Source organism: Zingiber officinale, chromosome 11A, assembly GCF_018446385.1.
Source record: "Zingiber officinale cultivar Zhangliang chromosome 11A, Zo_v1.1, whole genome shotgun sequence".
In the NCBI taxonomy this organism is placed as follows: Eukaryota; Viridiplantae; Streptophyta; class Magnoliopsida; order Zingiberales; family Zingiberaceae; genus Zingiber; species Zingiber officinale.
Window position 1 is genome coordinate 79,014,959 of NC_056006.1, and position 27,916 is coordinate 79,042,874.

Here is a 27,916-nt window from a genome sequence, read left to right on the forward strand (position 1 = left end):
GATGATACAAAGAGTATTGAAGCTACCACAAAGGAAAAGTAGGTTAAAATGGAGGATGAGTTGGGTCAAAGTCAAGGGAGCTCAATGACCATTTCTTTCCGGATGAGCTGACCGACCAATTGGCCGACTTGCCGACCGACTGACTTGCCAACCGACCTAGCCGACTAGTCTTCTTGGCTAAGTAGAGTAGGATCAACCAGTCCTCTTGGCCAAGTAGAGTAGAGTCAACCAGTCTTCTTGACTAAGTAGAGCAGGACTAACCAGTCCTCTTGGCCAAGTAGGGTATGTTGGTGCAATCATGCCCTGGGTGTTTTCAATGTGTTGACAACTATTTAAGTTTAGGTCAATACGGTTGGATCTAACGTGTGCTGCAAGTTTTACAGGAAGAAGTCCAAGAAGGTCGAGTACCGGAGTCTTGGCAGGAGAAAGTCCTTGAAGGTCAGAAGACCGGGTGCAAGGCAAGAGAAGTCTAAGGAGGTCGAGGACCGGAGTCTTGGCAAGAAAGTCCAGGGATGCGTTTATCTGGCGCGAGGTATTGGTTGGGAAACCAACAAGCAATCGATTGGTAAATCGATTGAGGCGCATAACTGAACAGAATACTACAGAATCGATCAGCCGATCGATTGGAGGAAACCAATCGATCGGTCGATCGATTGATGGCCTCTGCGCGAAAGCACAGAATGAACTTGAATCAATCAGCCGATCGAGTGGAGTAATCCAATCGATCGACTCAGATGCTTTCTGCGCAAGAACACAGTGCGAACCTGGATCGATCAGCCGATCGATTGGAGATACTCAATCGATCGATCGATCAATTCACAAGGTTTCTGCACAAAGGAGCAGTGCGATTTCGAATCGATCAGCTGATCGATTGAATCCACTTCTATACCTATGAATTATGCGGCTGAATCGATCCAGTGTTGGTCCAATAGATCGTGATGATGCTCAACAGCTATATTTGAATCGATTGGAGATGTGCTCAATCGATCGAAGGCGACGGTTATGTGAGAAACGGCTACTTTCAAACACATATAAAAAGGAAAAAACAATTGTAGCAAAATACATCTGGTATACTCATTGTACTAAGAAAAAAGAGAGCTCTCCAAGTGATTTCAAAGAAAATGATTGTGAGTCTCTTCCTCCTAAGTCTAGATCTCATCTTGTAAGAGGAAGAGGCAACCTTGTAAAGGTTTCTCCACCTTCGTTTGTGATACCGAGAAGGAGAAGTTTATATTGGAGCTTAATCGTGTGGGTGTGTGCCTTGGATTAGTCACCTCAAGGAGGTGGAGACCAAGTAAACCAAGGAGTTAGCATTGCTTTCTTATTTTTCATTTCTTTCTATTTTGCTTTCGCTAACAAGTTGTAGGTGAAAAATCGAAGAAAGGCTATTCACCCCCCTCCAGCCATACGCAAAGGTCCTAACAATTGGTATCAAATCAAGGAACGCATCGGAAGAACTCATCGTCAACTGAAGCATCAAGATGGCATTTCAAGAGGGATATAGCACCACTAGACCACCCTTCTTTGATGGCAATGACTTTGCATATTGGAAAGGTAGGATGGAATACTATTTAATGAATGATATTGAAAATTAGTTTAGTGTTGTAGATGGATTTGAGAAGCCAAAAGATGGGTCGGGAGCGCCTCTTTCAACCAAGGAGTGGACAAAGGAAATGACAAAGAAGGCTCAAGCAAATGCAAAGGCCACAACAACCCTACAATGTGGACTCTCAAAAGAGCAACTAAGCAAAGTAGGACCATTCGATTCCGCCAAGGAGCTTTGGGAGAAACTCATTGAGTTAAATGAAGGATCAAGCGAATCAAGGAGGGCCAAGAGAGATCTCTTGTTGGGGCAACTTCAAACTTTCACTATGAAGACCAATGAGACCGTAAGTCAAATGCACGGTAGATTCAAGGAGATAGTAAATGGTCTTCATGTAATAGGTGAGAAAATTGACAATAGGGATCTAGTAAGGTATGTTCTTCAATCCTTTGATAGAACCACCTTATGGGCATCAATGGTTGATGCGTATAAGGTTTCTAGAGATCTTTCTTTAGTTAAGCTTGATGAATTATTTTGCGAATTTGAACTTCATGAATAAGCTAATGTGGTTTCAAAAGAGAAAGGTGGAGCCCTTATTGTAGAAAAGAAGGAAAAGAAAAAGAAGAAAGAAAAGCAAGTGGAATCCTCATCATCCGAATCCGAGCAAGATTCATCGGATAGTGATGATGAAATGTTGGCAAGTGAAGTGGCTCATTATGTCAAGAAGATGATGGGAAGATCAAGAAAATTCACAAGAAAGGATGTGAAGAAAATGTTTCAACCCCCAAAAGGTAAAAGTAGTCAAAACTCAAGCTTTAACACTAATATCACTTGTTATGGATGTAACAAGAAAGGACACATCAAGCCAAATTGCCCGGAATTAAAGAAGAAAGAAGAAAAGGAGAAGAAGAAGAAGGAGAAAAAGAAGAAGGAAGCCATGATGGCCCAAGCTACATGGGATACACCAAGCATTGACTCATCGGATGAAGATGAGCTATGTCATGTTACTCGACATATGACATTTATGGCATTTGATGATGACAAAGAAGAATCAAGTCAAGAGAAAGTGTCAAGTGAGGAGAACTCATCAAACGAAGAGGAGTCAAGTAATGAATCATCATCAAGTGATGATGAAGTAAAAGAATCTCCTAAAATATAATTTCTTTATAAAACTATTGCTCATCTCAAAAATACTTTTGTTAAGTCACAATCTAAGGTAAAGACCTTGAAGGAAAAGCTTAAGTCTATTAAAAATGATATATGTTCATCTAGTGAGTCAAGTATGCTCAAGGAAGAAAATGAAAAATTGAAGAATGACGTGATTGAGTTAAGAGCATGTCTAGAGAAATTCACAAATGGATCCAAATATTTAGATATGATCATTAGAGACCAAACATTCATTTACAATAAAGTCGGAATAGGATATAGACCTAAGGAAAAGGAAGTTGCATACATGTCTCTAATCAATGGTACTAGAAATGATGCACTTAGAAACAATGTTAAGAAGAATCCTAAAGGAAAGGTAAGACAAGCTTGGGTGCCTAAGAAATATTTGAACGATATTTCCGAATCAAGTGCATGGGTACCAAAGAGTTGTGTGTTTTATGTTGTTTAGGTAAAAGAGAAGAAGGATGCGAGTATGTGGATTGTGGATAGTGGTTGCTCAAGGCACATGACCGGTAATGTGAGCAAGTTCTCCATAATAAATTATATAAAGAAAGGAACGGTATCATTTGTGAATAGTGGAAGCTCAAGATTATGGGTAAAGGTACAATTGAGGTATCACCCACAATTATCATTCATAAAGTCTTATTAGTTAAAAATATGGGGTTTAATTTGCTTAGTGTTAATCAATTATGTGATGCTGGATATAATGTAGAGTTTCACCCCAATAAGTGTGTAGTTTAAGCACAAGAATCTTGAAAATGTGGTGCTAGAAGGATTTAGAAAAGCAAATCTTTATTATGTTGATCTTTCATATGCTTCTAAACCCTCTATTAAGTGTTTGATATCAAAAGAAGAGGAAGGGTGACTATGGAATAGAAGACTTGAACATATCAATATGAGAAACATAGCCAAGGTAGCCAAGATGGAGCTAGTAAAGGGACTACCAAAGATCAAATACATCAAGGACAAATTGTGTGATGCATGCCAAGAGGGTAAGCAATCAAGGTCATCACACAAAGGTAAAACTTTAACTAGCACTTCATTACCATTAGAATTATTGCATTTGGATCTTTTTGATTGTCATAGAACACCTTCTCTGATAGGTAACAAATATTGTTTGGTGATAGTAGATGATTACTCTAGATACACTTGGGTTTATTTCTTGAAACATAAGGGGGAAACTTTAGAAACAATTATAGGGTTTACCAAGAGGGCAGAAAACGAGAAGAATCTCAAAATTAATAGAATTAGGAGTGATCATGGTGGAGAGTTCGAGAATTTGAACTTTTCTAAGTTTTGTCTAGAAAATGGCTATAAGCATGAATTCTCTTGTCCAAGAACACCTCAACAAAATGGTGTAGTGGAGAGGAAGAATTGAGCTTTACAAGAGGCGGCTAGAACCATGTTCAGTGCATATTCCTTACCTAGCTATTTGTGGACCGAAGCGGTTAATACCGCTTGTTATATTCAAAATCGTGTCTTGATTCATAAGTTTTTAGGAAAAACACATTTTGAATTATGGAATGACACAATCCCTACAATTCACTATTTTAAGGTCTTTAGTTGTAAGGTCTATATTCTTAATACCAAAGATGACTTAGGAAAATTTGAGGTCAAGTCCAATGAGAAAATTTTAGTTGAATACTCATCTACTAATAGAGGATATAGAGTATACAACAAAAAGACTCAAACGGTTGAATAATCATCCAATGTTGAGTTTGATGAGTCTACTAGTACTTACCCTAGAAAATCATTTATTGATAAGGAGATAATTGAACATAATCAAAGTATTACTCAAGAAATACAAAATCTACATTTAGGGGGTATTGATCAACGGGGAGGAAGAGATGGTTCGGATGATGAAAGAAACAATGAACTTCCCAAAGACAATGACCCCATAACTTCGATGACCATAAGGCACCATCAAGATCATCTTATTGATCAAATAGTTGGAGATGTGGCTCAAGAGGTAAGAACTAGATCCTACTTTAGAGATCATACTAGTCAAATTGCTCTAATATCACAACTTGAACCAAAATCAATTGATGAAGCCTTAATTGATACGGATTGGATTCTAGCAATACAAGAAAAGTTGAATCAATTTGAAAGAAGTGATATATGGGAATTAGTTCCAAGACCAAATGATAGTACAATTGTTACAATAAAATGGGTTTTTAGAAATAAATTGGATGATCAAGGAAAAGTCACTAGAAATAAGGTTAGGTTAGTAACTAGGGGTTTCAATCAAGTTGAAGGACTTGATTATGATGAAACTTATGTCCCGGTTGCTCGATTATAGTTTATTCGGATACTATTAGGATATGCCGCTTATATGAGTTTTAAACTTTATCAAATGGATGTGAAATCGACATTCCTAAATGGGTTTATTAAGAAGGAAGTGTATGTGAAACAACCACCCGGATTTGAAGCCATAGACTACCCAAATCATGTTTATAAGCTTAAGAAAGTCTTATATGGGTTAAAACAAGCTCCCCGGGCTTGGTATGAAAGACTCTCATCCTTCTTGATCTCCAAAGACTTTAGAAGAGGAACAATTGACCCAACCCTATTTTTAAAGTCTAAGGATGGAGATATTTTTGTTGCACAAGTTTATGTTGATGACATCATTTTTGGTTCAACAAATAATGAATTTCTTCAAGATTTCATTAAACATATGGAAAGTGAGTTTGAGATGAGTCTAGTTAGAGAGCTAAGTTTCTTCTTAGGGTTGCAAGTCAAACAAACCAATGAAGGAACTCATGTCTATCAAACAAAGTTTGCTAAGGAGCTTATCAAGAAATTTGGGTTGGAAAATGCCAAAGGAGCATCTACTCCTATGGGAACTAATACCAAGATAGATAGTTATCAAGAAGGAAAATTAGTAGATCCAAAACAATATAGGAGCATGATTGGTAGTTTGCTATACCTAACCGCTAGTAGACTAGATATATTATTTGCGGTAGGAATGTGTGCAAGATACCAATCATGTGCCAAAGAGTCACATTTAGTAGCAGTAAAAAGAATTTTGAGATACATCAAGAGCACTCTTAATGTCGGTCTTTGGTGTCCCCAGGGCGTAGCACAGATGGGGAGTGCATGGTTCCGTGGCTGAAAGGTCCAGGGGTCGATCCCCGGGGTGTCACTGCCTGGGGTTAACGTCTCCGCCATGCACTTTCCACCTGTGTACCTGCATTTACTTCCCTCCATATCTGTGGGACCGGCTCTAGGGGGGCCGCTGATGTGGCGGTTCCACATTTTTTTTTAATGTCGGTCTTTGGTACCCTAGAACTCGAAAGTTTGATTTAATTGGGTATACCGATTCCAATTATGCGGGTTGCAAATTGGATAGAAAGAGTACTAGCGGTGGATGTCAATTTCTTGGACCTTCCTTTGTAAGTTGGAGTAGTAGAAAATAACCTTGCATGACCTTGTCCACAACCGAAGCCGAGTATGTGGTCATGGGTAGTTGTGTAGCTCAATTACTTTGGATGATGCATACTTTAGAAGATTATGAGCTTTAGTATTCCAAAGTTAAGGTGTTGTGTGATAATGTTAGCACTATCAACTTAACTAAAAATCCGGTGCACCACTCTAGGACAAAGCACATTGAAGTGAAACATCATTTCATTAGAGATCATGTGGCAAGAGGAGACATTGTACTAAATTATGTTGATTCTAAGTCAAATCTTGCCGACATATTTACCAAGTCACTACCCGAAGCGGAATTTACCTCACTTAGGAGAGAACTTGGTATGTGTTTTGTAGAATAGTGAGTATAGCAGTACATGATCGCATATCACATTAAGAATTTACCTCATTGCATCTCACAATAGACCTAAGAAGCCTTGCTTATGTACTTCTTCAATTAGACATTATGTGAGATGATTAGGATGATGTTTTTGGTTCAACATGTTAGTCATGATACATTGCCTTAAGCCAATATGACATCTCGTAACATTAATCCTACCTTACTTTGGTCCAATCATAGGGAAAACTAGTGTACAAATCATGTACACTCAGCCCTACGATTATGATTGGAAATTTAATTTAAAATACCTATACAAATTATTTTTGAAATCCTTGTTGAAGTTTGTCTTTGGATGGGAGTTATCATTGAATAATTAGATACGAACTTACCAAAATATTGAAGTTTTCGACAACTTTCAATTTTGTGTAAATCTTCACTAATAAGAGTCTATTTTTGTCAAACTTTATTTTTCCTTGATAATATGAGACATATATAATGTCTACACAAAATTTCATGATTTTTAGAGTAGTGTACAATTATTTGTGCATTTTCAAAACTTGGATTTGAAATTGTTCATAAATGCAGTAATATCAGAATTCCCAATCGATCGGTCAATCGATTGGGGAGCTCGCACTTTACCACAGAGGGCGTCTGAATCGATCAATGGATCAATTCGGCATATTTCGATCGATCAAAGGATCGATTGAATTGCCTTTCCGGAATGCACAGAGGACATCTGAATCGATCAATGGATCGATTCAGCATGTCTCAATCGATCAATGGATCGACTGAGATGCGTTTTCGATTTTCACAGAGGATATCTGAATCGATCAATGGATCGATTCAGTGTGTTTGAATCAATCGATGGATCAATTGAGACGCATTTTTCGTTTTTCACAAAGGTTTCATGAATCGATCGACCAATCGATTTACTTGCTCTCAGTCGATCGGTCGATCGGTCGATCGATTGAGAATTTAAACCCCACCTTAAATCACTGATTGACCTAAGTCCACTCTCACTTTCTCTCTTTTCCCTTTCAACTCAGTCTGTGCCCTAGCCTGGGTGATTCTCCCGCTTGCATCAGTCGTCTTCTCCGACGGTCTTCTCCAGCTAAGGGCACTCTTCCATCTCTCTCCCACTTCCGCTCCTCCTCTCTCGATGAACGGGGTAGCCCCTTCTTCCTCGTCTCCGCGTCGCTCGCACACAATGCGGACTCAAAACCCTAAGTAATTTCTTCACACTTTTCTCATTTTCTCTTTGGCTCTTGCCTCTAACCCTTGATTGCTAATGTATGTTGTGTGTTTTTTTTGGCGCACTGCCTTTCACTCATGCATTGCATTGTCTGCCTTCTTCGCATTCTCTACATTTTCTTGCATCGTCTTCCTTGCCTTCCCTGTTGCTCTACAATTTCTCTTGTCAATTTTTTTTCATCTACTATCGAATAGGAAGAAACAAAAAGTTCGTGAATCGGGCGAAGGATCGTCCACACCACCATCACACCCATTACCTCCCACTGATCAGTGCTTTCCTAATGCTGCTATGCAGCAGGCCTTTAGCAAGCATACCTTCAAACTAATCACCCCTAGATCTGTTGATCTTCAATTCTACAGGGACTTTTGCTTTGATGTCTATTCCTGTTTCAGGCACTATAAACTTGAGTCGGTGTTATCTTGTGAGAGGAGTATCAATGTAAGACTTGTCTCTGAATTCTATAACAATTTGCACACTTCTGATGGTGCCAACTATCGTACTCGCGTTGCGAAGCTGAGTTTGGACTTTTCCTATGAGATCCTTCAGCCCTTTCTAGGGTGTCTACCATCCAACAATGATTTTATTTTTTATCCCACACTTCCTGATGAGTTGCCTCCACCATTTGAGCATTTCAGCATTGCATCTATGCATCAGTCCCTTTTTGGTCATCCTCGTCCGGACGGGCCGAATGCACAGATCACTACTTTCTCTTCTCTTGAGTTATCGGCTGAGAACGCCACCCAGTTTAAGGTGATCATTAACTGTCTCTTTCCCATTGTCTCACGTGCCTTAGCCGCTCTTCGACCCCCTCACATGTTTGCACTATATGTCATTCGGCATTCCCTTGACATCAACATTGCTCTGAATATATTTCATTGCATCATTCATTTTACTCAGCCAGTGCAGCAGACGATTCACATGTCTTTCGATCATCTCATCACTGGCTGGCTAGAGTTCATGAAGATAGATGTCTCTCGGGGATGGCTGGAGACCATGACCGTTGCCTACTCTCGGATTTCTTCACGCTCTTTCACGAAGACAGACTTAGCGGTTAGTCTAGAGGGAGTTCGATGGCGCGATGAGCATGCTCTTGGTGAGGGCCCTAGGGCTCGCCAAAGGGAGGTCGTGCAGGCACTAGTTCCTGTGGCGCCTTATGCCGAGGAGGATATGGCGGAGCCTGCTTCTCCGACATTTGAGGAGTCTGTGGATACCCGTCTTGAGGAGTTGCATATCAAGATGGTTGCCCTGACCACCAAGGTTGACATGATGCAGGCGACTCTAGATACTCTGGTGGGTTTGGTTAGCTCTTGGGTGATGAGTCAGCCGTCTCCGTCTATTCCTCCTGCTGCGGATGTTCCTGCGGATGCTCTTGCTGCTGTTGTTGCATCTGCTGATGCTCCTACTCCTGCTACTACATCTGCTCCTTTTGATCCTGTTCCTACTCCTCCGGGAGATGGTATCATTGAGTTTTATGTATCTCTATGACCCGTACTCTTGTATATTATGTGGATGTTTGTTGTAGAGTCCCTCCTGTGAACTCCACTTTCTTTTGGGTGTATGATATACTGCTTTTCTATATTATCTTTCGTTTCTAAATTTCTGATTGTTCTAATATGTTGATATATGTGTGATGTAGGCGGAGTACCCCTCGAGTTTATCGTGCTTACTTAGTGCACAAATTGAGGGGGAGTTTTATTTTTGATCTTTGACAAAGGGGAAGATGTAAATTGAAGTTTATGCTTAATTAAGAAGGAAATTCATGCTTAATCATATATGATTTGCTATTATTGCTTATGATCAAGTAAGATGACTTTTATGCCTAGTTAATAACAATATTGTATTTACTATTAGCTCATGCTTGTTGCTATTTATTGCTTATCGTTTTATTATTATGATGTGTTGGAAATTAGCCTAAACTCAAATAGATTGTCAAACATCAAAAAAATGGGAGATTGTTGGTGCAATCATGTCCTAGGTGTTTTTAATGTGTTGACAACTATTAAGTTTAGGTTAATATGGTTGGATCTAACGTGTGCTGCAAGTTTTGCAGGAAGAAGTCCAAGAAGGTCGAGGTCCGGAGTCTTGGCAGGAGAAAGTCCTTGTAGGTCAGAAGACTGGGTGTAAGGCAAGAGAAGTCCAAGGAGGTCGAGGACCGGAGTCTTGGCAAGAAAATCCAGGGATGCATTATCTGGCACGAGGTATTGGTTGGGAAACCAGCAAGCAATCGATTGGTAAATCGATTGAGGCGTATAATTGAATAGAATACTGCTGAATCGATCAGCCGATCGATTGGAGGAAACCAATAGATCGGCCGATCGATTGATGGCCTCTGCGCGAAAGCACAGAATGAACTTGAATCGATCAACCGATCGATTGGAGTAATCCAATCGATCAGTCGATCGACTCAGATGCTTTCTGCGCAAGAACACAGTGTGAACCTGGATCGATCAGCCGATCGATTGGAGTTACCCAATCGATCGGTCGATCGATTCACAAGGTTTCTGCACAAAGGAGCAGTACGATTTCGAATCGATCAGTCGATCGATTGGAGGTAACCAATCGATCGGCCGATCGATTGAATCCACTTCTGTACCTATGAATTATGCGGTTGAATCGATCCAGTGTTGGTCCAATCGATCGTGACGATGCTCAACGGCTATATTTGCATCGATTGGATATATGCTCAATCGATCGAAGGCGACGGTTATGTGAGAAACGGCTACTTTCAAAGACATATAAAAAGGGAAAAACAATTGTAGTAAAATACATCTGGTATACTCATTGTGCTAAGAAAAAAGAGAGCTCTCCAAGTGATTTCAAGAAAACTTAATGACGAAATAAATACCATAATTATAATGATTTCAAGAATAACCAATCGATCGGTCGATCGATTGAATCCACTTCTGTACCTATGAATTATGCGGCTGAATTAATCCAGTGTTGGTCCAATCGATCGTGACGATGCTCAACGGCTATATTTGAATCGATTGGATATATGCTCAATCGATCGAAGGCGACGGTTATGTGAGAAACGACTACTTTCAAAGACATATAAAAAGGGAAAAACAACTGTAGTAAAATACATCTGGTATACTCATTGTGCTAAGAAAAAAGAGAGCTCTGCAAGTGATTTCAAAGAAAATGATTGTGAGTCTCTTCCTCCTAAGTCTAGATCTCATCTTGTAAGAGGGAGAGGCAACGTTGTAAAGGTTTCTCCACCTTCATTTGTGATAACGAGAAGGAGAAGTTCATATTGGAGCTTGATCATGTGGGTGTGTGCCTTGGATTAGTCACCTCAAGGAGGTGGAGACCAAGTAAACCAAGGAGTTAGCATTGCTTTCTTGTTTTTCATTTCTTTCTATTTTACTTTCGCTAACAAGTTGTAGGTGAAAAATCGAAGAAAGACTATTCACCCCCCCCTCTAGCCATACGCAAAGGTCCTAACAGAGTAGAGCAGAGTCAACCAGTCTTCTTGGCCTAGCAGAGCAGAGCCAGTCAATTTTCAAGATCCTACCAGTCTGGGTCAATCCGACCGGCTGACCCGCCCAGGTTGACCCGACTGGCAGACCCACCAGGGTCGATCCGCCAAGGCCAAGCCAATCGACTAGTCTTCTTGGCTAAGTAGAGCAGAACCAACCAATCCTCTTGCCCAAGTAGAGCAGAGTCAAATAGTCTTCTTGGCCTAGCATTAAGCCAACTAGTCTTCCTGGCTAAGTAGAGCAACCGGCCACCCAATCACTCTTCCAAAGCCAACTAGTCTTCTTGGCTAAGTAGAGCAGAACTAACTAGTCTTCTTGGCCAAGTAGAGTAGAGTCAACCAACCTTCTTAGCAGAGCAGAACATCAAGCCAACTAGTCTTCCTAGCTAAGCAGAGCAACCGATCGGCTACCCGGTCACTCTTCCAAAGCCAACTAGTCTTCTTGGCCGAGCAAAGCATTCAACCGACCAGTCTTCTTGGCTGAGCAGGGCAGAACCAAGTTAATTTAATAAAAGCCCATTAGAACACTGGGCACGACACCCTTTTTGTCATATCTACTGACATCTAGATAGAGGTAACATGACCTCTGACATCTTTACCTTGACAGGACCCTATGACACCTAGACAAGGGTATTATCATCCCCTAATATCTTTTGTCTTGATGTGACCCTCCTATAAAAAAAGCCCCTCCACAGATCAAAGGGAGGGGAGAGAGGAGGAGAAAAGGAGAGAGACTCCTTACCACATATATTTATCTTGTCATTTATTCTCTTGTACTATTCATCTTCTTTATACATGATATCATTGAAAACTAACTTGAGCGGTGGCGACCAGCATTACGACTAGCTCATTGATCTACCAGAGGGCACCCCCTGAGCCTGGGTACGTTTCTCATGCTTATTCTTCATGCATTTCATCTCTCTATCATTTAGCTGACTCTAAACAACTCTCTGCGACTACCTCCAGCTTCTAGATGGGATCACCAGAAAATCTATTGACCCGAGCTGACTGATCTAATAAATTAAATTATCAAATGCCTTAGAAAATTGAAGAACAATTTAGTAGAACCGAAACCATAAACTAAGGTTTCGTATTTTAAATTGGTTCACGTTTTACATCCCGAATTTGATATCAAAATGAATCTTATGATATGAGAAACAAAAAACCCTTAATCAATTTTTAGATTGCACGATTAATTTTTTAAAAAGAAAAGTAAGCCTGGGCTAAAATCCATCCAAGTCTTTCGGGTGGCCAGGATTAATAATGATGTTGAACCAATATCGTAGTTTTTATATGTGTTTTGTATCTAGACAGGAGAAGGCTAAATTTTCTAAACTTCCATTTAATATATTGAGTTTTAAGTTTGTTTATTTTAGAAAATTTAGGGTTGCTCTCTATGTAAATCAATCAAGTCATTCATCCTCTTTTTCCTGGTTCTAGTTGGAGCTGTAAACGAGTTGAGCTGAATTTTAGAATGTTTAAGCTTATTTAATAAGGTAACTAAGCTAAGCTGAGTCGAGCTTAAAATGAACCAAGATTTTAAAATGATTATTCAAGTTTGGCATGGTTTATTTTTTATGAGTTTGAGTTTGTTTGAAGCTTGGTTCGTTTAAATGTTATCGAACTCTCAATTCAAGCTTGACTTGATCTTGATTTGAGCTTGATTTGTTTAAATATTATCGATCTTTAAATTCAAGCTTATTTAATTATTTGAAGCTTTTAGTTGTTTGATTGGTTATTAAACTTGATAATTCAAATTTATTTATTTATTTTATTTTATTTTATTATTTATTTAGTATATTGATAAAAGTTTTATTAATGAATATGATTTATGAACATTATTCATGAACGTTGTTTACGAACATTATTTACGAACGTTAACGAGAGCTGAACATATATGTATTCAAGTTTATTTATTTAGTTTAACGAATTGTTCAAACTTATATATTTAATTAATTTTATATATATTAAACGAACAAAAACAAGCTCTTACCAAACCGAACACTAAACTTGTTCACGAACACTTGGTTTATTTATCGTCCTAATTTCAGTAAAAATTTCTTTTGATTTTCGTAGCAGCTTAATATTTCTTCTACAAAATCCCGTGACTTATATATCTGCACCAACTAAATACATACATGATGAATCAGATGTACAAGTTAATAATAGGTGATGTTATAATAGATATGTTGCTCGATATGAAGCCTTCATCCTCCTCAAGTTAGCCTCCAATGTTCACGGTTGTCTCACCCCAAAACACTGACATGCAATTTAACCAACCAACCCAGCGAGGCACGAAGCAGGGGATGAAGGCCCTTAAACTAGAAAGCAAATCTCAAGTTGATAATTTGAATAGCAAGTCATATCAGGGGATGAAGGCCCCTTACGAGGGCCCAGGGTTGCACTCCAATAGAATTTTCCCTGAGGTTTCACTTTCAGCGTCTTTTGTTAAGAAGCATGCGATAACAGACACATGTACAGTACGAGTGCGCTACAATTTATTAGGAAATTAAATGAGCCAAGAATTAAAAATGCTTCTATTTTGCCTTTGCCATGGGAGTTTATCTACTAACAAACAGTTCAGTATCAGCTCTTATCATTTGCTCCTGCACATAATTTGAAAGCATCAATAAATGGGCACAGACTCATATCCAAGCTTTATTGATGCTTTCATTTTGCTACAATGAAAACATCAATAAAGCTTGGATGACTCCACACCTGCAGAAACTATTGTAGAATATTCTCTTGATTTACACAGAAATGGGCACTTGCATTCAATCAGAGAGATGGACAGTTAATCCTAAACAACACTATATAGTCTTTAGTTAAATTCATTTCAGCAATCAACATAAACATAATGGAGACGATGCCAAGGGTTTGACAATGTGCAGTGTTAGAAAAGAACAAAAAATAATCATGTATGCATTGAAGATATTGTGTTAGAAACCAGAAAAATGAGATTTCATCTCTTCTACTGAGGTTCTTGGATTTCTCTTTTTGCAGTGTTGAAACAACGCAAACCTTTGGGAGGGTTTAATGTGTTGAACACTTAAATCTCTTGACCAGTTGGCCCTTGGGTTTCTACTTTTATAATGTGTCGAATACCATGCCAGATAGTCATGCTCAAGAGCCAGTAATATAGAATTTCATTGCTCATGTTTCGCTTGCATGCATATCTGACCACTTTCAGTTGGAGAAATTTGGCACTCATCATCACATAGTTTTGATTATTTCTGACTATTAGAATTTGACAAGCATACAAAGCATTACCGGAACGAGTGTGGTTCTATAAAAAATGAAACAATAAATGTGTGTATAAGTGTGTGAATATAACTAACAAATATATTTAAAATAACATGAAAAAAACATGGTGAAGAGACATAATAAATACTTTTGACAATTGATAAACATTCTGTCAAATAACCTAAAATATTCACAAACCACAAGAAAGAGAATAAACTACAAGTTATATCGAAGTAATGGAGTTTATAATATATATTATCCCGAAGCTCACTTTCCACACCATTGCTGCTGGAATAAGGAAAAAAAAAAAAGGTGTAATATCTTGATCAGTATGGAATCCACCAGGTTTTGAGGTGACTACTCTTTGGATTGCAGAAATTCATTCCTTCTTTTGACAAAATTCAAGAACTCTATTTCTGTAGACCAGACAAAAGGTTGCATTTAGTATATATCTCTCGTTGGATTTACATCCTGAAACACGGCTGCTGATGTACCCAACAAAAAAGGAACAATTTAGATCCAAAGAAGTCAAATATCAAGGACCTGACAGTTTACAAGCTCAGCTGTCCCAAAATCCTTCGAAGCAATCACTTTCCAAAATTCAGGTTCATCCTCTGTCCAAGAAACAGAGGTTTCATTTCTGGAATCACTTGAAGCACCAGATGAAGTTGAAACATTTAAGCATTTAGATTTCTGTAAATCAGCCTTCAATATCACAATATGGTCGTTGGTACCTTTTGTAATAACATGGAGAGTCCCAAGAAAACCAGCAAGCAAATATGGAGATTCAGAGTCGGTAAAATGAAGAACTGGAACCTTTTTTATAACATCTCTCCAAACATCCTCCTGATAATCATACATCTTTATCTTTCCATTATCCAAGTATCTAGAAGGATCCAAGGTATACAAATCTCCATTGACGACACAACCCAGCTTTGTCCCTACCTGCTTTGTAGGCCAACCATCACCCATACCAGGAGTCATTTCTGACCAAGAATTTTGTTTCTGGGTCATAGACCTCACCGCCCATATCAAAAAAGAAGGGCCAGGAATATAAGCTCTGAGGCACACATAATCTTCCCATATATGAAACCATTCCAGTTGCGATAGGCTTCGACATGTCAGCTAATAAAACATTAGGCCACATTTGAGTTTTCAAAAAAGGCATGCTTGGCAACTCAGTCCAAAGACCTGTTACAGGATCAAAGACTTCAGCTGTTTGTAAAGGAGTTAAGCCATTTCTGCCGCTGATAACCCCTCCTGCAACATAGAGTTTGTTGTTTAACAGGCCTGTCTTACAAAAAGCTCTAGCACTAGTCATGGAACTAACTTCCTGCCATAAGTTAAGGCATGGATCATATTTCCAGACACAATTGATCGCAGAGTCTTGAGAAAACCCCCCTAATACATAGAGGCAACCATTGACACTACCAACAGCACAACCACAAAAGGGCATTTGATCCAAGCTATCCCTCTGTCCAAGCCACCTCCTTATGATACCAGCAACTGCAAGTTTGATGCTAGACCCCACTGCACTCGACAATTTAAGTCCAAGTAACCCCCTCTTTGATTCCTTACTGACAATATGTGGCATCAGAAGGGCCAAATGCCAATATTTATGAAAGACAACTGAACGAAAGCCAAAAGATATAATTTGTTCAAATTTTCTAAATAAAATATATACCTGCTATTAACTTTTAACATAATTTATTGAAGGTTTGCTTTAGAAAATGCCCAAAATGAATGTATAAAAAGGTACAGTTCAAGTAGTCTGATTTCAGGATGTTGAAGATACAACGCAGCTGAATACAGCAACTACAATTAGCATGGATGATAGAAATTGTATGTAGATAAATTAAACAGATGTTTTTACCAAAAATTAGCAAAATAAACTACAAACGACAGTTATTTAGGGAGTAGCTACCATTGGATTGATGAAACATTATTACTGATTTAGTTGTTAAGAAGTCCTATCACATTGCATGACACAATGTTGGCATCCTCATAAATTAACTCCACGAGAATGAATTTCTGACCAAAAATCATGTGGAATTTTTAATCTCATAAAAAGCTATTGGCAAATCATCAATTGCTTCTTGTGCCAAGCAACAACGTCGTTGTATGCGAGATCACCTCCAAAGATATCCAGGGCACTGCCAACTGTGACATCAACACGTCCCTTACCTGCTGTTTTTATCTTGTCCAGGTCTGCCATTGTGGTCACCCCACCAGCATAAGTAACTGGAATCTAATGAGACATCAATACGTTTCAATTAGGAGCACAAACACTAACAAGGAATGTTGATTTGCCATGAAGAATTCAACAAACTAAGAGTAACTATCCTGATTTTGCTGCAGCGTGCAAGCATGATTTTATATCATAGATATAGCTTGAGACTCAAATTTTGAACTAAACTATAGCATTGATTGCATATTCAAATCATGCAATGTGTAACTATAGGAAACAATTTTCGCTATCCCGAAATTCTTTCATTTTTTTTATTTGATGATGATGATAGTTGAAAGAACAGACTCCCCTCACTAATTTTTGGCTACACCAAGGAAATATGTGAAAATAAAAATAAGAAAACATAATTTTGGTGTACTCTATTCTAAACAAGACCAGTGAAAGTAGTGTGAGAGCATCAAAATTTTCAGTAAAATTATCATCATTGAAAAAGAAAAAAGGCAAGAAATACATACTGGTGAATAACTGCCGAGTAAGATCACAAGATCTTCATCGATTCCAAGCCTGCAAGAATACAAACATGTAAATGTCAGATTGCATTCCAAATCATTTATACCTGGAATTTCACCAAGACAAGGAACTAAAACCAAGATAATATATAAATCACAATATACTATTGTTGCTCATTGTAGAATTGACAAAAAGGAAGGAAAAAAATAGGCGTGGTGCAAACTAGATCGAAGACAACTCAAACTAGAAATCAATACTAAATAATTTCAGTCGTCAAGTAGTTGTTCCCTGAACAGGAAACTAAGAATTAGTAGAAAGCAAAGCACAACAAAACAGCATGACAATCATGGGTTAATGGGCATAAGAATTTGAAAGGATTTTCTCAATCACTTTATCAGATACTGAGCATATCTTATTAAACAAATCCATACATTTTTTAGGCAACACAACAACCAAGCCTTATCCCACTAGGTGGGGTTGACTATTAATGCTTCTTAATGATTAACTTGAAACATTCATGATTTGACCGACAAGATAAAATTCAAGAAAATCTATAATTTATGATGTGGGGACTGTGCCCCCTGACCGTCATTCTAGCCTGCTCCTCTAAGTGTGTTCTTCATCTCATGTGCTTTTGAAGCACTTCGCAAGATTATGTGGCCTGGTGACCCCTCAGGAAAGTCAACATCAATGACATTCCACCTGCGAGTTGACCATCAACGTTCTCAAGCAAGATCAAATTGACATCGTTTGTAGGAACTAAGTTAAGAGCTGAAGTGATACGTTATAAGATGGGCGACACCGACAGATCCAATGCGGAAGATAGTGAAAAATCGAACATCATCATTATGACGACGAAAGACTTCAACAAACTAGTGGCGGCTATGGTGCAGGCCATGTTGCGAGGACAACCCCAACAATTGGTACCGCCTGGGCTCAGCCTCTTAAATGAGCTACCGTCCCAACCCGCGAAGGCCTCACCAACATTACAACAAAAGTCGACTCGGCTTGTAGAAACGTCCAGAGAGCCTTTCCCTACCCAAGTCAGTATTTCCACAATCAGAGAAGAATCTTTGGGATCTTCAGAGGGAACTCCCCGTCGAAGCCCTCCTAAGGAAAAAGTGTAAATATCGGGCAGAGTACTGGAATCCAGAGGTCTCCCATTCTCGCAGAATAAAACATGTCCCACATTTAATGACTGTGGCGGCAATTAAAGCGTAGATCTTGTTGAAGGATGTCCTGCCACATCACTTTAGTCCAGTCAATCAAACTTTCGCCTCCTTCAACTAGACTTGTGGGGAAGATTAGTGGTACGAGAATAATCAACAAAGGTCACGTGACTTTCAAGGTCAAAAGTCTTGTCATGATAGTAGTCAAAGTCAGGAAAGGCAGACTCTCAACTCTCAGCTCACTCTCGTCTCTCCTGGCTCACTCTCATCTCTCAAAGATTCTTAGCCCTTAATTCAGTTCTTGGATGAACTGTTATTCATGAGGGGCATGGACCACGCAACTATTATTGCGAAAACGGAGGAAAATGCAGCTATTTACTCCGAAATAAATGAGTAATTCATCAACAACGTCCTCCTCTCCAAAGTTTTACTTAAGCGTCGGAGTATAGCTGAAAGCCTTCATTCTAACCTACTCCTTTGGGTGTTTTCTTCATCACAGGTGCTTTTGAAGGGCTTCGCAAGATTACGTGGCCTAGTGACCCCACCAGAAAGTTAACATCAACGTCATCTCACAGGCGAGTTGACCATTGGCATTCTCAGATAGGATCATTCACTATTCAGCAAACAAAATAGTACATATGCAGCATAATTATACATCTATGGTTAGTATCAAAAACTCATTTGGCTATGTATTTGTGTTCATCAACAAGAGAATTTAAGATTTCTTTAAACATATTCCTCATCCAAAACAATTAGTTGCAAGCATTAACTTCCACTACTAGGTAGGGATATGTGAAAGTGTAGCTTCTTGGTCAAGATAGCTTTTTATCTTCCAAAAGTTTTGCAATTAAATCCACATCAAGCCCCATGCTAATATAGTCACATTTTTCTATATATGAGCACTCTTTCACAACAATCACATATTTTTAATATAAGACTTAGCGTCTCCTCTTATTTAGTTGACTCATGTATATAAAATATCATCTTGTACAGCTTACTCCCAAGTTCCAGAATCCTTTCCCAACACCAATCCATGAGGAATGATAGGCAAGGCAAATTTGGGATAAAAAATTAGTTTGTTATTAGAGAAATCTTTGGTGTGATATTGGCTTTACATTCACGTGGTATATTAGGAAATCACAGAGTAACTGAAATTCTAAACAGACAGACAAAACTACCACTTCAAGTTACCTGCCTTCTAACTTTAAGATCGTCTAGCTAAATCACTATACCATAAGGTAACATGAAAGGAAAAAAGGACCAAAACAACTACAGCAAATCATACATACAATTAATTACACATTGCCATAGAGGCAAGTCTAAAGGGCCGAACATTACCTTTTCCCTTCAACATCAACACCATGAACTAGAAATTCATCAGCATATTTGGCAAGGAACTCCAATGTTTCCTTGTCAACAGAAACATCACTGAACTTCTGCCACCTATCAGTAACTATGGCATATTTACCATTCTGTAGGAAAGAAAATTCTAAGTTGTAAGAGACATACAAGTGATTTATTATTCCGTACAAAACTCACAAAACTTCAACACATCAAATCACAATTTCCCAATACAAAGGTTGCCTCTTCTCCTAGAGGACCGGTTATTAACATGCATGGTATAAGCTAAGGGAGAAGGATCATAAACGACACAAAGAAAAGTGTGTATGTATGAATTTTAAAAAAACAAACAATTGCAATAAAATCAAAAATATAGGGATAGTTTAGTAGTTACTATGTTAATGTAATAGGAGAATATTAAGATGGAAGAGCTAACAAACTGTTTGTCCATGAAAAACATACTAAAAGCAGAAGCAATTAGAGTAGCTCCAATAGATGATAAGATGAGAGGGGAAAAAAAGGTAAGAAGGTGTGCAATGTAAAAAGACAAGGAAGAAATTTCATAGTAAGATAAATAAAATTGATCAAGTATATAATAGGTAGAGAAAAACAAATTTGTTTTTTTAAAAGCAAATTAACATAATAAAAATTACTCAAAAATTTTGAATATTATTAGTGATATATCATACAACATATAATCCAAAGGAAGAGTGCAACATCTATGCAATTGAGCAAAACTACTAATATGACTAAATGATGATGGTTTATCAATCAATTTTCGATATGCTAAAATAAAAGGTTAAGATGGTACGAAATGTATGCAGCAGATTTTAGAGTTGAAGGTATATTGAGTAGAGACTAGAGAAAAACCCTATTAATGTAATTAAAAATGAGTTAGAAGTAAAATATTATTGGTGAAAGAAATTTGCATGTAGTTCAATGGAGGGAACACATGTATGCACCTAACCCCAAATTTAAGACTAATACAAATTGGGGGTGATGATGATTTCTTCATAATTTTTGTATATAATGTTGCTTTTATCGATAAAAATATAAACTCATAAGATAGCTATATACACAAGATATTTTATAAATAAAGGCACAATCTCGTTAAACAGCTATATGTACAAGACTTGATGGCAATTACTATCAATAAATAGATGAGATGGGCAACATAAAAAGGGATCTAACCATGGGGATGACTTATTTTAATGATGGATAGTTAACACTACCACTTTTAACTAGCAAACTTATGCAAAAGAAAACACGTGAAATAGAAAATCAATCAGACTTGACGCTGGAAGTATGGTAAAAAAAAATTTCTGCAGTAACTAACTTTTAATATTCCAATAAAGCTCACAGTCACAGATATATCAAAGTCAAAAATAGTCGTTGAATAAGGAAACAGATGTTATGTACGATCCTGAGGTCTTGTTTCAGTAACAACATTCAATGTAGTTGAACTGCTTTGAGTTGATTAGTATATCAGTGAAATCTCAATTTAGCAAGAAATCATATACCTTCTTTCTGCAACTAAGATCCAAGACAAGATTATCCTTGCCAATCAAATTGACAAGATGTTTAAGCCGTTCAAGGTCCATTTTCCCATCATTGAAGACATACTGCAGCAGAAGAAGAATGTATCACATAGTAAGTAACACAACCTTGTATGCAGTCTATAGTCAAAGTATATGAAGACAACTCAGTAGGTCATATTATCAAATCAGGATAAAACATCACAAAACTTTCCGCGGTATGTAAACAATTAAAAATGCTTCTTAATATCACATTTGTTTAAGAATCAAGAAGCTAAGATTGTCTTGGGATAGTAGCTCGAATAAGTCTTGGAGTCAATTCCCAGCAAGTGCAAAATGTCTCGTTGGGTGTCTGGCTTCCCCAATGCAAATTACCGTTGTACAAGGGCAAAATGTTCCCCGTGATTTACCTGCCTGTATCTAGTACCAGTAATACTGGGTCGCCTAGGATAAGCATTATCACCTTTTGCTCCCAAAGAAGCTAAGATTGTCCTTAGACTTTTCCAAGTAAATTTTCAACTCTTGTCATTTTATATTTACAATGCAAAACCTAGTGAAAAATCTGGAATCCTGAGGAATAGGATCAAGTTGGCGCTAGTAAATAGCTTCATGCACCATATCCCTCCAACCCTTTGAGAGAAATATGACAAAAGGAATGTGGACGTCTTCGGAATTATTGGATTGTAGGCCAGCATGGACCAACTCCATTCATGTGTGTATCTAAGCATGTAATAGAATTACTAGTCTACATTTTAAGTAAACAACCTATGACATTGATGATAACACCATTTAGTAGAGGTGAACGATGATATTTATTATGTGCAAGAAATAATACATACTGATGTGACTATCACATGACTAGCCCCTTCCATAAGATAAGCTTTGGCATTATCTGCACTGATTCCACCTCCAATTTGCATACCACCTGTATGATTATCGACCAATGAGGAAAAAAATGACTAAATAAACCTATCAAGGACATCACTTCAACAAATCTGTTGTGTTGTTAGACAGAAACCGAAAAAAGAATTCACATTTGCCAAAAAAAAAAAAAAATGGCTAGCAACATCAACACCAAGCATAATGACATGTCCACCAGTAAGCCCATCCTTCTTGTACAATTTAGCAAATTCTGCAGGGGACTTGTCTGTCTCAAAATTAGTCACAAGGGCAGTTGCGCCACCATCAGAACCCAAATCTTTGAGGGTGGATCCGACAATTTGCTTCACCTTACCCTGACATTTTTATACATTAATCCACTATATGGAGGCAAGAAAATCCATGAAGAAAGGAAAGATAATAAATCACAAGTACCTTGTGGATGTCGATGCAAGGATGAAAATGAGCAACACAAGAAATTGAACAAGAGAAAAAATTCTTCCTCCTCGCATGCCCACAAAATGAAGAAAGGAAAGGCAATGGATTTCGAACAGGGTTTACGATTGGAGGAGATAAGCTGAGGGCACATACAGTGTTACTAAGCATTGTCATTAGGTCTCAGGTATGCAGCTACAAAAGAAATTAACAGACTGAGCATCAATAAAAACATCAATGATGAGACAACATTTTATCTACCGAAAAAAATAATTTGTCCTTGGTGTTATAACCTAATTTTTAAAAAAGTGAGAATTTGAAATTTGAGTAAGTATACAGAAAATTTACAATTACTTAGTGGAGGCAAAACAGGGAAATCAATAATTAATTTCCATGTTGTTATTTAGTTCCTTGCTTTGCAAGAAACTCTATATATATAATTGAACCCCTAGCTTTTTTCCTATAGTCCAATAATATATATACATATATATATATTTATAAACAGAGGGGAGGTTAAACAATAGTGGAAGAGAAAAAGGGCCTTCTGCAAGTATATCATTCGCTCTTCATTTATCCGTCTCTAAAATATGCAAGGGCTATTTATGTCCATGCAAACACCTCAAACTCAATACATGTGAGTGTGACTTCCATGTCACCCAAAGGAGCAGATTCAGCATAAAGCCAGAACTCTAAGGCTTCTCATTAAAGTCGGCATGCTTAACAGTCATGAACTCATAATATCTCTCAATGATGCACTTGATATCTAGTTAAATGTTACGGTACTTAACCATCACATGCCCCAAATATCTCATAACAATGTACTCCAATTAGTGTCAAAAAAACCTAACCGTCCTGAAGCGCAAAATATCACAAGTACCTAACTCTCTTAATCTTCCAATGTTATCACAAGTAGTTCATCCTAAAATTCTCCGAGTATGAATCATCTAGTTATAACCATTTCTAACATGCATCAGTAAGAGAATAACATCAATCTATGTTGTGTATGATCAAATAATATAACCCTAGCGTGCAACACCCGGATAGCTTCAAGCATGAAAATAAATGGATGATACAATAAGCATTGTTATGCACAAAAACCCAAGTAAAGGATAAGTGAATGATAAAGTGGTCACCCATTCCTGGAATCTCTAAACTCAAGGTGGAGACTTAACTTTTAGCATTTGGGGTTTCTTTATGCCAAACAGAATGAACGCCAGACCTTCATCTCCTTACAACTTCTCTCAGGTTCCAATGCAAAACTCCCCTTCTTATTTTTTTAGTCACCCAAATGGATAAAAACACTTTCAACATCCTCAATCACATCATCCTCATTGAGCATTTCTCACCCAGCATCTTCAAAGGCAACAGTCGATTTGAGGATAAGAACCCTTCATGATGATCCTAGCTTTTCAATAGGAAACCTAAAAGGTCGCTAATACCTTGATTGATCCCCTACAGCCCTAACTAAACACAAATGCCGTCCAAGCAAGTAGGTGGATCTTACCTCGAACGAAGGATCGTTGATGTGAAGCCAATTAATTCCTCCTACAGCATAAAGGTGTAAATGAACCAAGCTGCTCATGAGCTATTCGAAGTTCGATTCGATAAAAGTTCGTTTGAGTTCGTTTAATGAGGCTCGTTAAGATAAACAAACCAAGCTCAAACTTCACAATATTCGGCTCGTTACCTCGTGAACATGTTCGTTAAGCTCATGAATCAACTTTTAAATAAAAAAAATAATAGTTTTGATATTGAAATTTTAGATTTTACTTATGAAACATCTGGACAAATATATTAATAATTATATTATTTAATACAATTGTAAATATATAATTTAATTTTAAAATTATTTAAATTTATAATTTTATTTATTAAATCCTTAAAGCTCGAAAAGTCTCTCTATCTCTGGATTAAGCTCAAGCAATTTATTCGCGTGAAGACCTGGTCATAAACCACAATCAACAAGTAGCAAACAAAGGGTTAGGAATAAATCAAGACAATGAAAGGAAAGAAAAGATGACACTCTGCTCAATCCAAAATCAAACAAACACTACGAAAACTCTAGTGTTTACCGACAACGGCGCCAAAATTTGATAAGGCTAGAAATTCTACGTGTCACAAATAGACTTATCAAATTAACGTAATGACGACTCACTCATCGCTGCCAATAAGGACTACATGACACGGGTCACAAGGAGGGGAATGGCAATTGCAGCAGCTAGACAAAATCACGAAGGCGGCCTTCATCCATCTGCAGTTATCCGTGGATCGGGGTTTAGGTTTAGGGAACTGCAATGCCGATGCGAAATTGAGTTAATATTACTTTTTAGATTTTTATTAATTTTTATAGCAATTGAAAAAATAGTTTAAATATTTTAATATTTTAAAAAATAAACTTAATGAACCTAAATTGGACGGCCTGACACGACATCCTTAGACCAGCTTAAATTGAACCGATGTCTGGCTCGGACCATCTCAGTTCTTATCGAGTCTGTTGCCCAAACATATTTATGTCCAGTCAAATCAACCACATCTGCACTTGACAAAAGATGCACCACTGCTTCGTCCGCCGACATGCTCTACTCCCCTTGTCCCAACTCCATCGCATGCACTTCGCCACCTCTACTTCCTCCTCGCGTCTCTGTGGTGGCACCAATGCTAGTGATCCTCACTTTGTGGTAGAATACCTCGTGAATTCATGCGGGTTCCCCGTAGAGGAGGCGGACAAGGCCTCCGAGTCCCTCGCTCATCTCCAATCGACCGAGAAGCTTGACGCCGTTATTGCCTTCTTCAGATATCATGGCTAACATAAGGAAGATAATATCTTACAAGCCAAGATTCCCCTGTTGGGATGTGGAATCAAAGCTCGCCCCTAAGTTCCAACTTCCAATGCTACATGATTTGGGGTTGTCGGAATCCCGCCTCGTCGATGTCATTATGATGCACCCAACTATGATAGCCTTCAACATCCAGCATGCACTTCTCCTGAAATTGAATATATGAGAAAGTCTCTTTGGATCAAGTGAGCTGCTCGAATCTTAGGGAATTTCTAATAGTTAAATCTTTCAATAATTTTTTTTTGTAGTTTCCAATATGCCACATTAATGTCGCATCAAAAATAAAAAAATCTACAACCTCTCCACAATTAAAAAACCTCCATACAACTTTTCGTGGGTCCTACATTACACATCACATATCTTTATTTATTATTTTTTCATTTAATATCTCTATATAATTTCCATTTAATATTTTAATTAATTATGATGTTTAATCACTACAAGAATAATGATAATTAGCAACGAAACTTTTCGTCACTAAGTATATTCGTCGCTAAAAATTATTTGCGACGATATATTTTCGTCGTTAGTGTCGTCGTTATAAGCTTGTCGTAAATATAACTTAGCGCTAAAAACAAAGTTTGCAACGAATTAGTAAACATTCGTCGCTAAAAAACAAAGTTAGCGATGAATTACACAAATTCGTCGCTAACTTTGTTTTTTAAAAAAAAAAAATCTTTTTGTTTTCATTATCCTGTATGCAAATTTACAAAAAGTAACAACAATCACAACACATAAAGTAACACAACATAGTACACAACAAGTAACAAGTTCACAACTAAATGTTCAAGTTCACATCAAGTTGAAGTCTAAGAAATAAATTTCACAACATCATGTTTATATCCAAAAGTCCACAATATCAAAGTCTAAGATTGAGGAGGAGGAGGAGGAGGTGGAGCTGAAGACGAATCATGGATCAGAGAATCTAATGCTCCAGGTGTCAATCGATTAAGAACATAATCCAACTCATATTTAAATAAATTGCCACACCTATAAAGATGTCCTCGAACATAATCCAACTCATATTTAAATAAATTGTCACACCTTCGACATAGACAACGAATATTGGATAAATTTAAACTTATCATATAATTCTCTGCCACCTTTAAAAACTGATTTAACCCATTTATATATTTAGCGCTAATCCGATTCTCAATCATTATCTAACTTTTATCCATATTTATAAACCCTGGTGAAACATATAAAAAAATTCATATTATTTAACAAATAACTCTTATAAGAAACAAATAACTCTTATAAGAATCAAAATAACCCTATTGGTCCTCAGTATTTGACAGTGAAATATGGCAGCTTGAAAATGAGGAAGACAAAGTGTTAGCTATACCAAAGTTGAGCTATGACACTCTCCCACCACGGTCAAAGAAGTATTTCACATTTGGCTCCTTATTCCCAAAGAATTATAGGATGGCAAAGGACAAATTGAAAAAACTATATTAATAAATGGTTTCGTAAGTTGAAAAGGAAATTTTGATGCTGAAACAAATGGCAACCATGTCTTTAAGCTTAATTAAAGGAAAAAGCTGTCAAATGTTTTTTTAAATATCATTCAGCTATAGAATAATTAGCTACTACCTTGTTGCATGAATTAATTAATGAAAAGCTTCCAAGGTTCTTCTTGTTCCAGGAGACAGTGCATAGGCTTTTTCTGCACAAGTATACTTGGGAGAGAGATGAAAGCCAATATGAGAATCTTTTGAACAGATTCTGAAACCAAATTTCTTTCATGGGAGTTTGCCTTCCCCGAACAACAAAACATAAAACCACTACATGCCCTCTTCCTTTTCTTTCTCTATACTTGACATTGACTACTCTTGGTCATCTTCCCATAAAAACCAGGTAAGGTTTAGAAGGTTTCTGAGTTTCAATTCATGCTCACTCCTGCAAAATTAACACCATCTTCTCCTGTCCACTACGTACTTTCGAAGCAAATCAAAGACTAAAGGAACAAGAAGCAGAACAGTGCATGTGGTTTGAATGGAAAAGAGCAAGCTTTGACGCAGAGAGATACAAATATAATAAATACTACATTACGAACCTGTTTCATGGAAAGAACTGATGCGAAGCTCGTTCAAGAGGAAGAACACAAATACACAGCAATAACAAACAGGGCGACAATCGCCGGAGCAGGGAGGAGGGAAGAGTCGCCTCGCCGGAAGGAGGGAAGAGTCGGGGCGTTCGGTTCGGCGTCGGGGGTCTCGCCGGAGGAGGGAGGGCGCCGACCTACACTTATGTTACAAATTGAAGCTCATCCATTGTTGCAAAGCAACGGCTAAAATAATAAAAATAATTCATTTTTTAATTATTTTAACTGGTCAAACGGGCAATATTTATTAGCTCCACCTTCTAACGAAAAAAGTTGGTTTGAAAAACCCCAAATTTCATTTCCATAATTATTCAAGCTTTTTTTGTTGGGCTTTTTAATTTTACAAATCTTGTAGAAAAAACTTGCAATAAGATGTTCTTAGGAAGCCCGGTTGGTTTTTCAACAGCAACGTTAAGAAGGTGATACATTTTAGGGCATCTTTAATAAGTTAAATTTCTCCATAATTCTTTTTTTAGTTTCCAATATA

At 37.7% G+C, this 27,916-nt stretch overlaps 1 protein-coding gene, 1 long non-coding RNA gene and 1 pseudogene across 2 annotated transcripts; all 3 read right to left on the reverse strand.

Moving 5' to 3' along the window:
- Positions 1 to 14,565: 14,565 nt before the first annotated feature.
- On the reverse strand, positions 14,566 to 17,183 carry LOC122031809 (annotated as a pseudogene).
- Positions 16,122 to 22,099, reverse strand: LOC122031810 (1-(5-phosphoribosyl)-5-[(5-phosphoribosylamino)methylideneamino] imidazole-4-carboxamide isomerase, chloroplastic-like). Its single transcript, XM_042590961.1, has 5 exons — positions 22,014 to 22,099; positions 21,160 to 21,261; positions 19,637 to 19,770; positions 17,135 to 17,183; positions 16,122 to 16,679 (listed from the first exon to the last, which is right to left on the reverse strand). The coding sequence occupies exons 1-5, from the start codon at positions 22,092 to 22,094 to the stop codon at positions 16,503 to 16,505; spliced, it is 543 nt and encodes a 180-aa protein (XP_042446895.1). The 5' UTR covers positions 22,095 to 22,099; the 3' UTR covers positions 16,122 to 16,502.
- Positions 22,100 to 22,236: 137 nt separating this feature from the next.
- On the reverse strand, positions 22,237 to 27,558 carry LOC122031811. Its single transcript, XR_006125870.1, has 3 exons — positions 27,382 to 27,558; positions 22,489 to 22,683; positions 22,237 to 22,409 (listed from the first exon to the last, which is right to left on the reverse strand). It is a non-coding gene; the product is annotated as an uncharacterized LOC122031811 (long non-coding RNA).
- Positions 27,559 to 27,916: the final 358 nt, after the last annotated feature.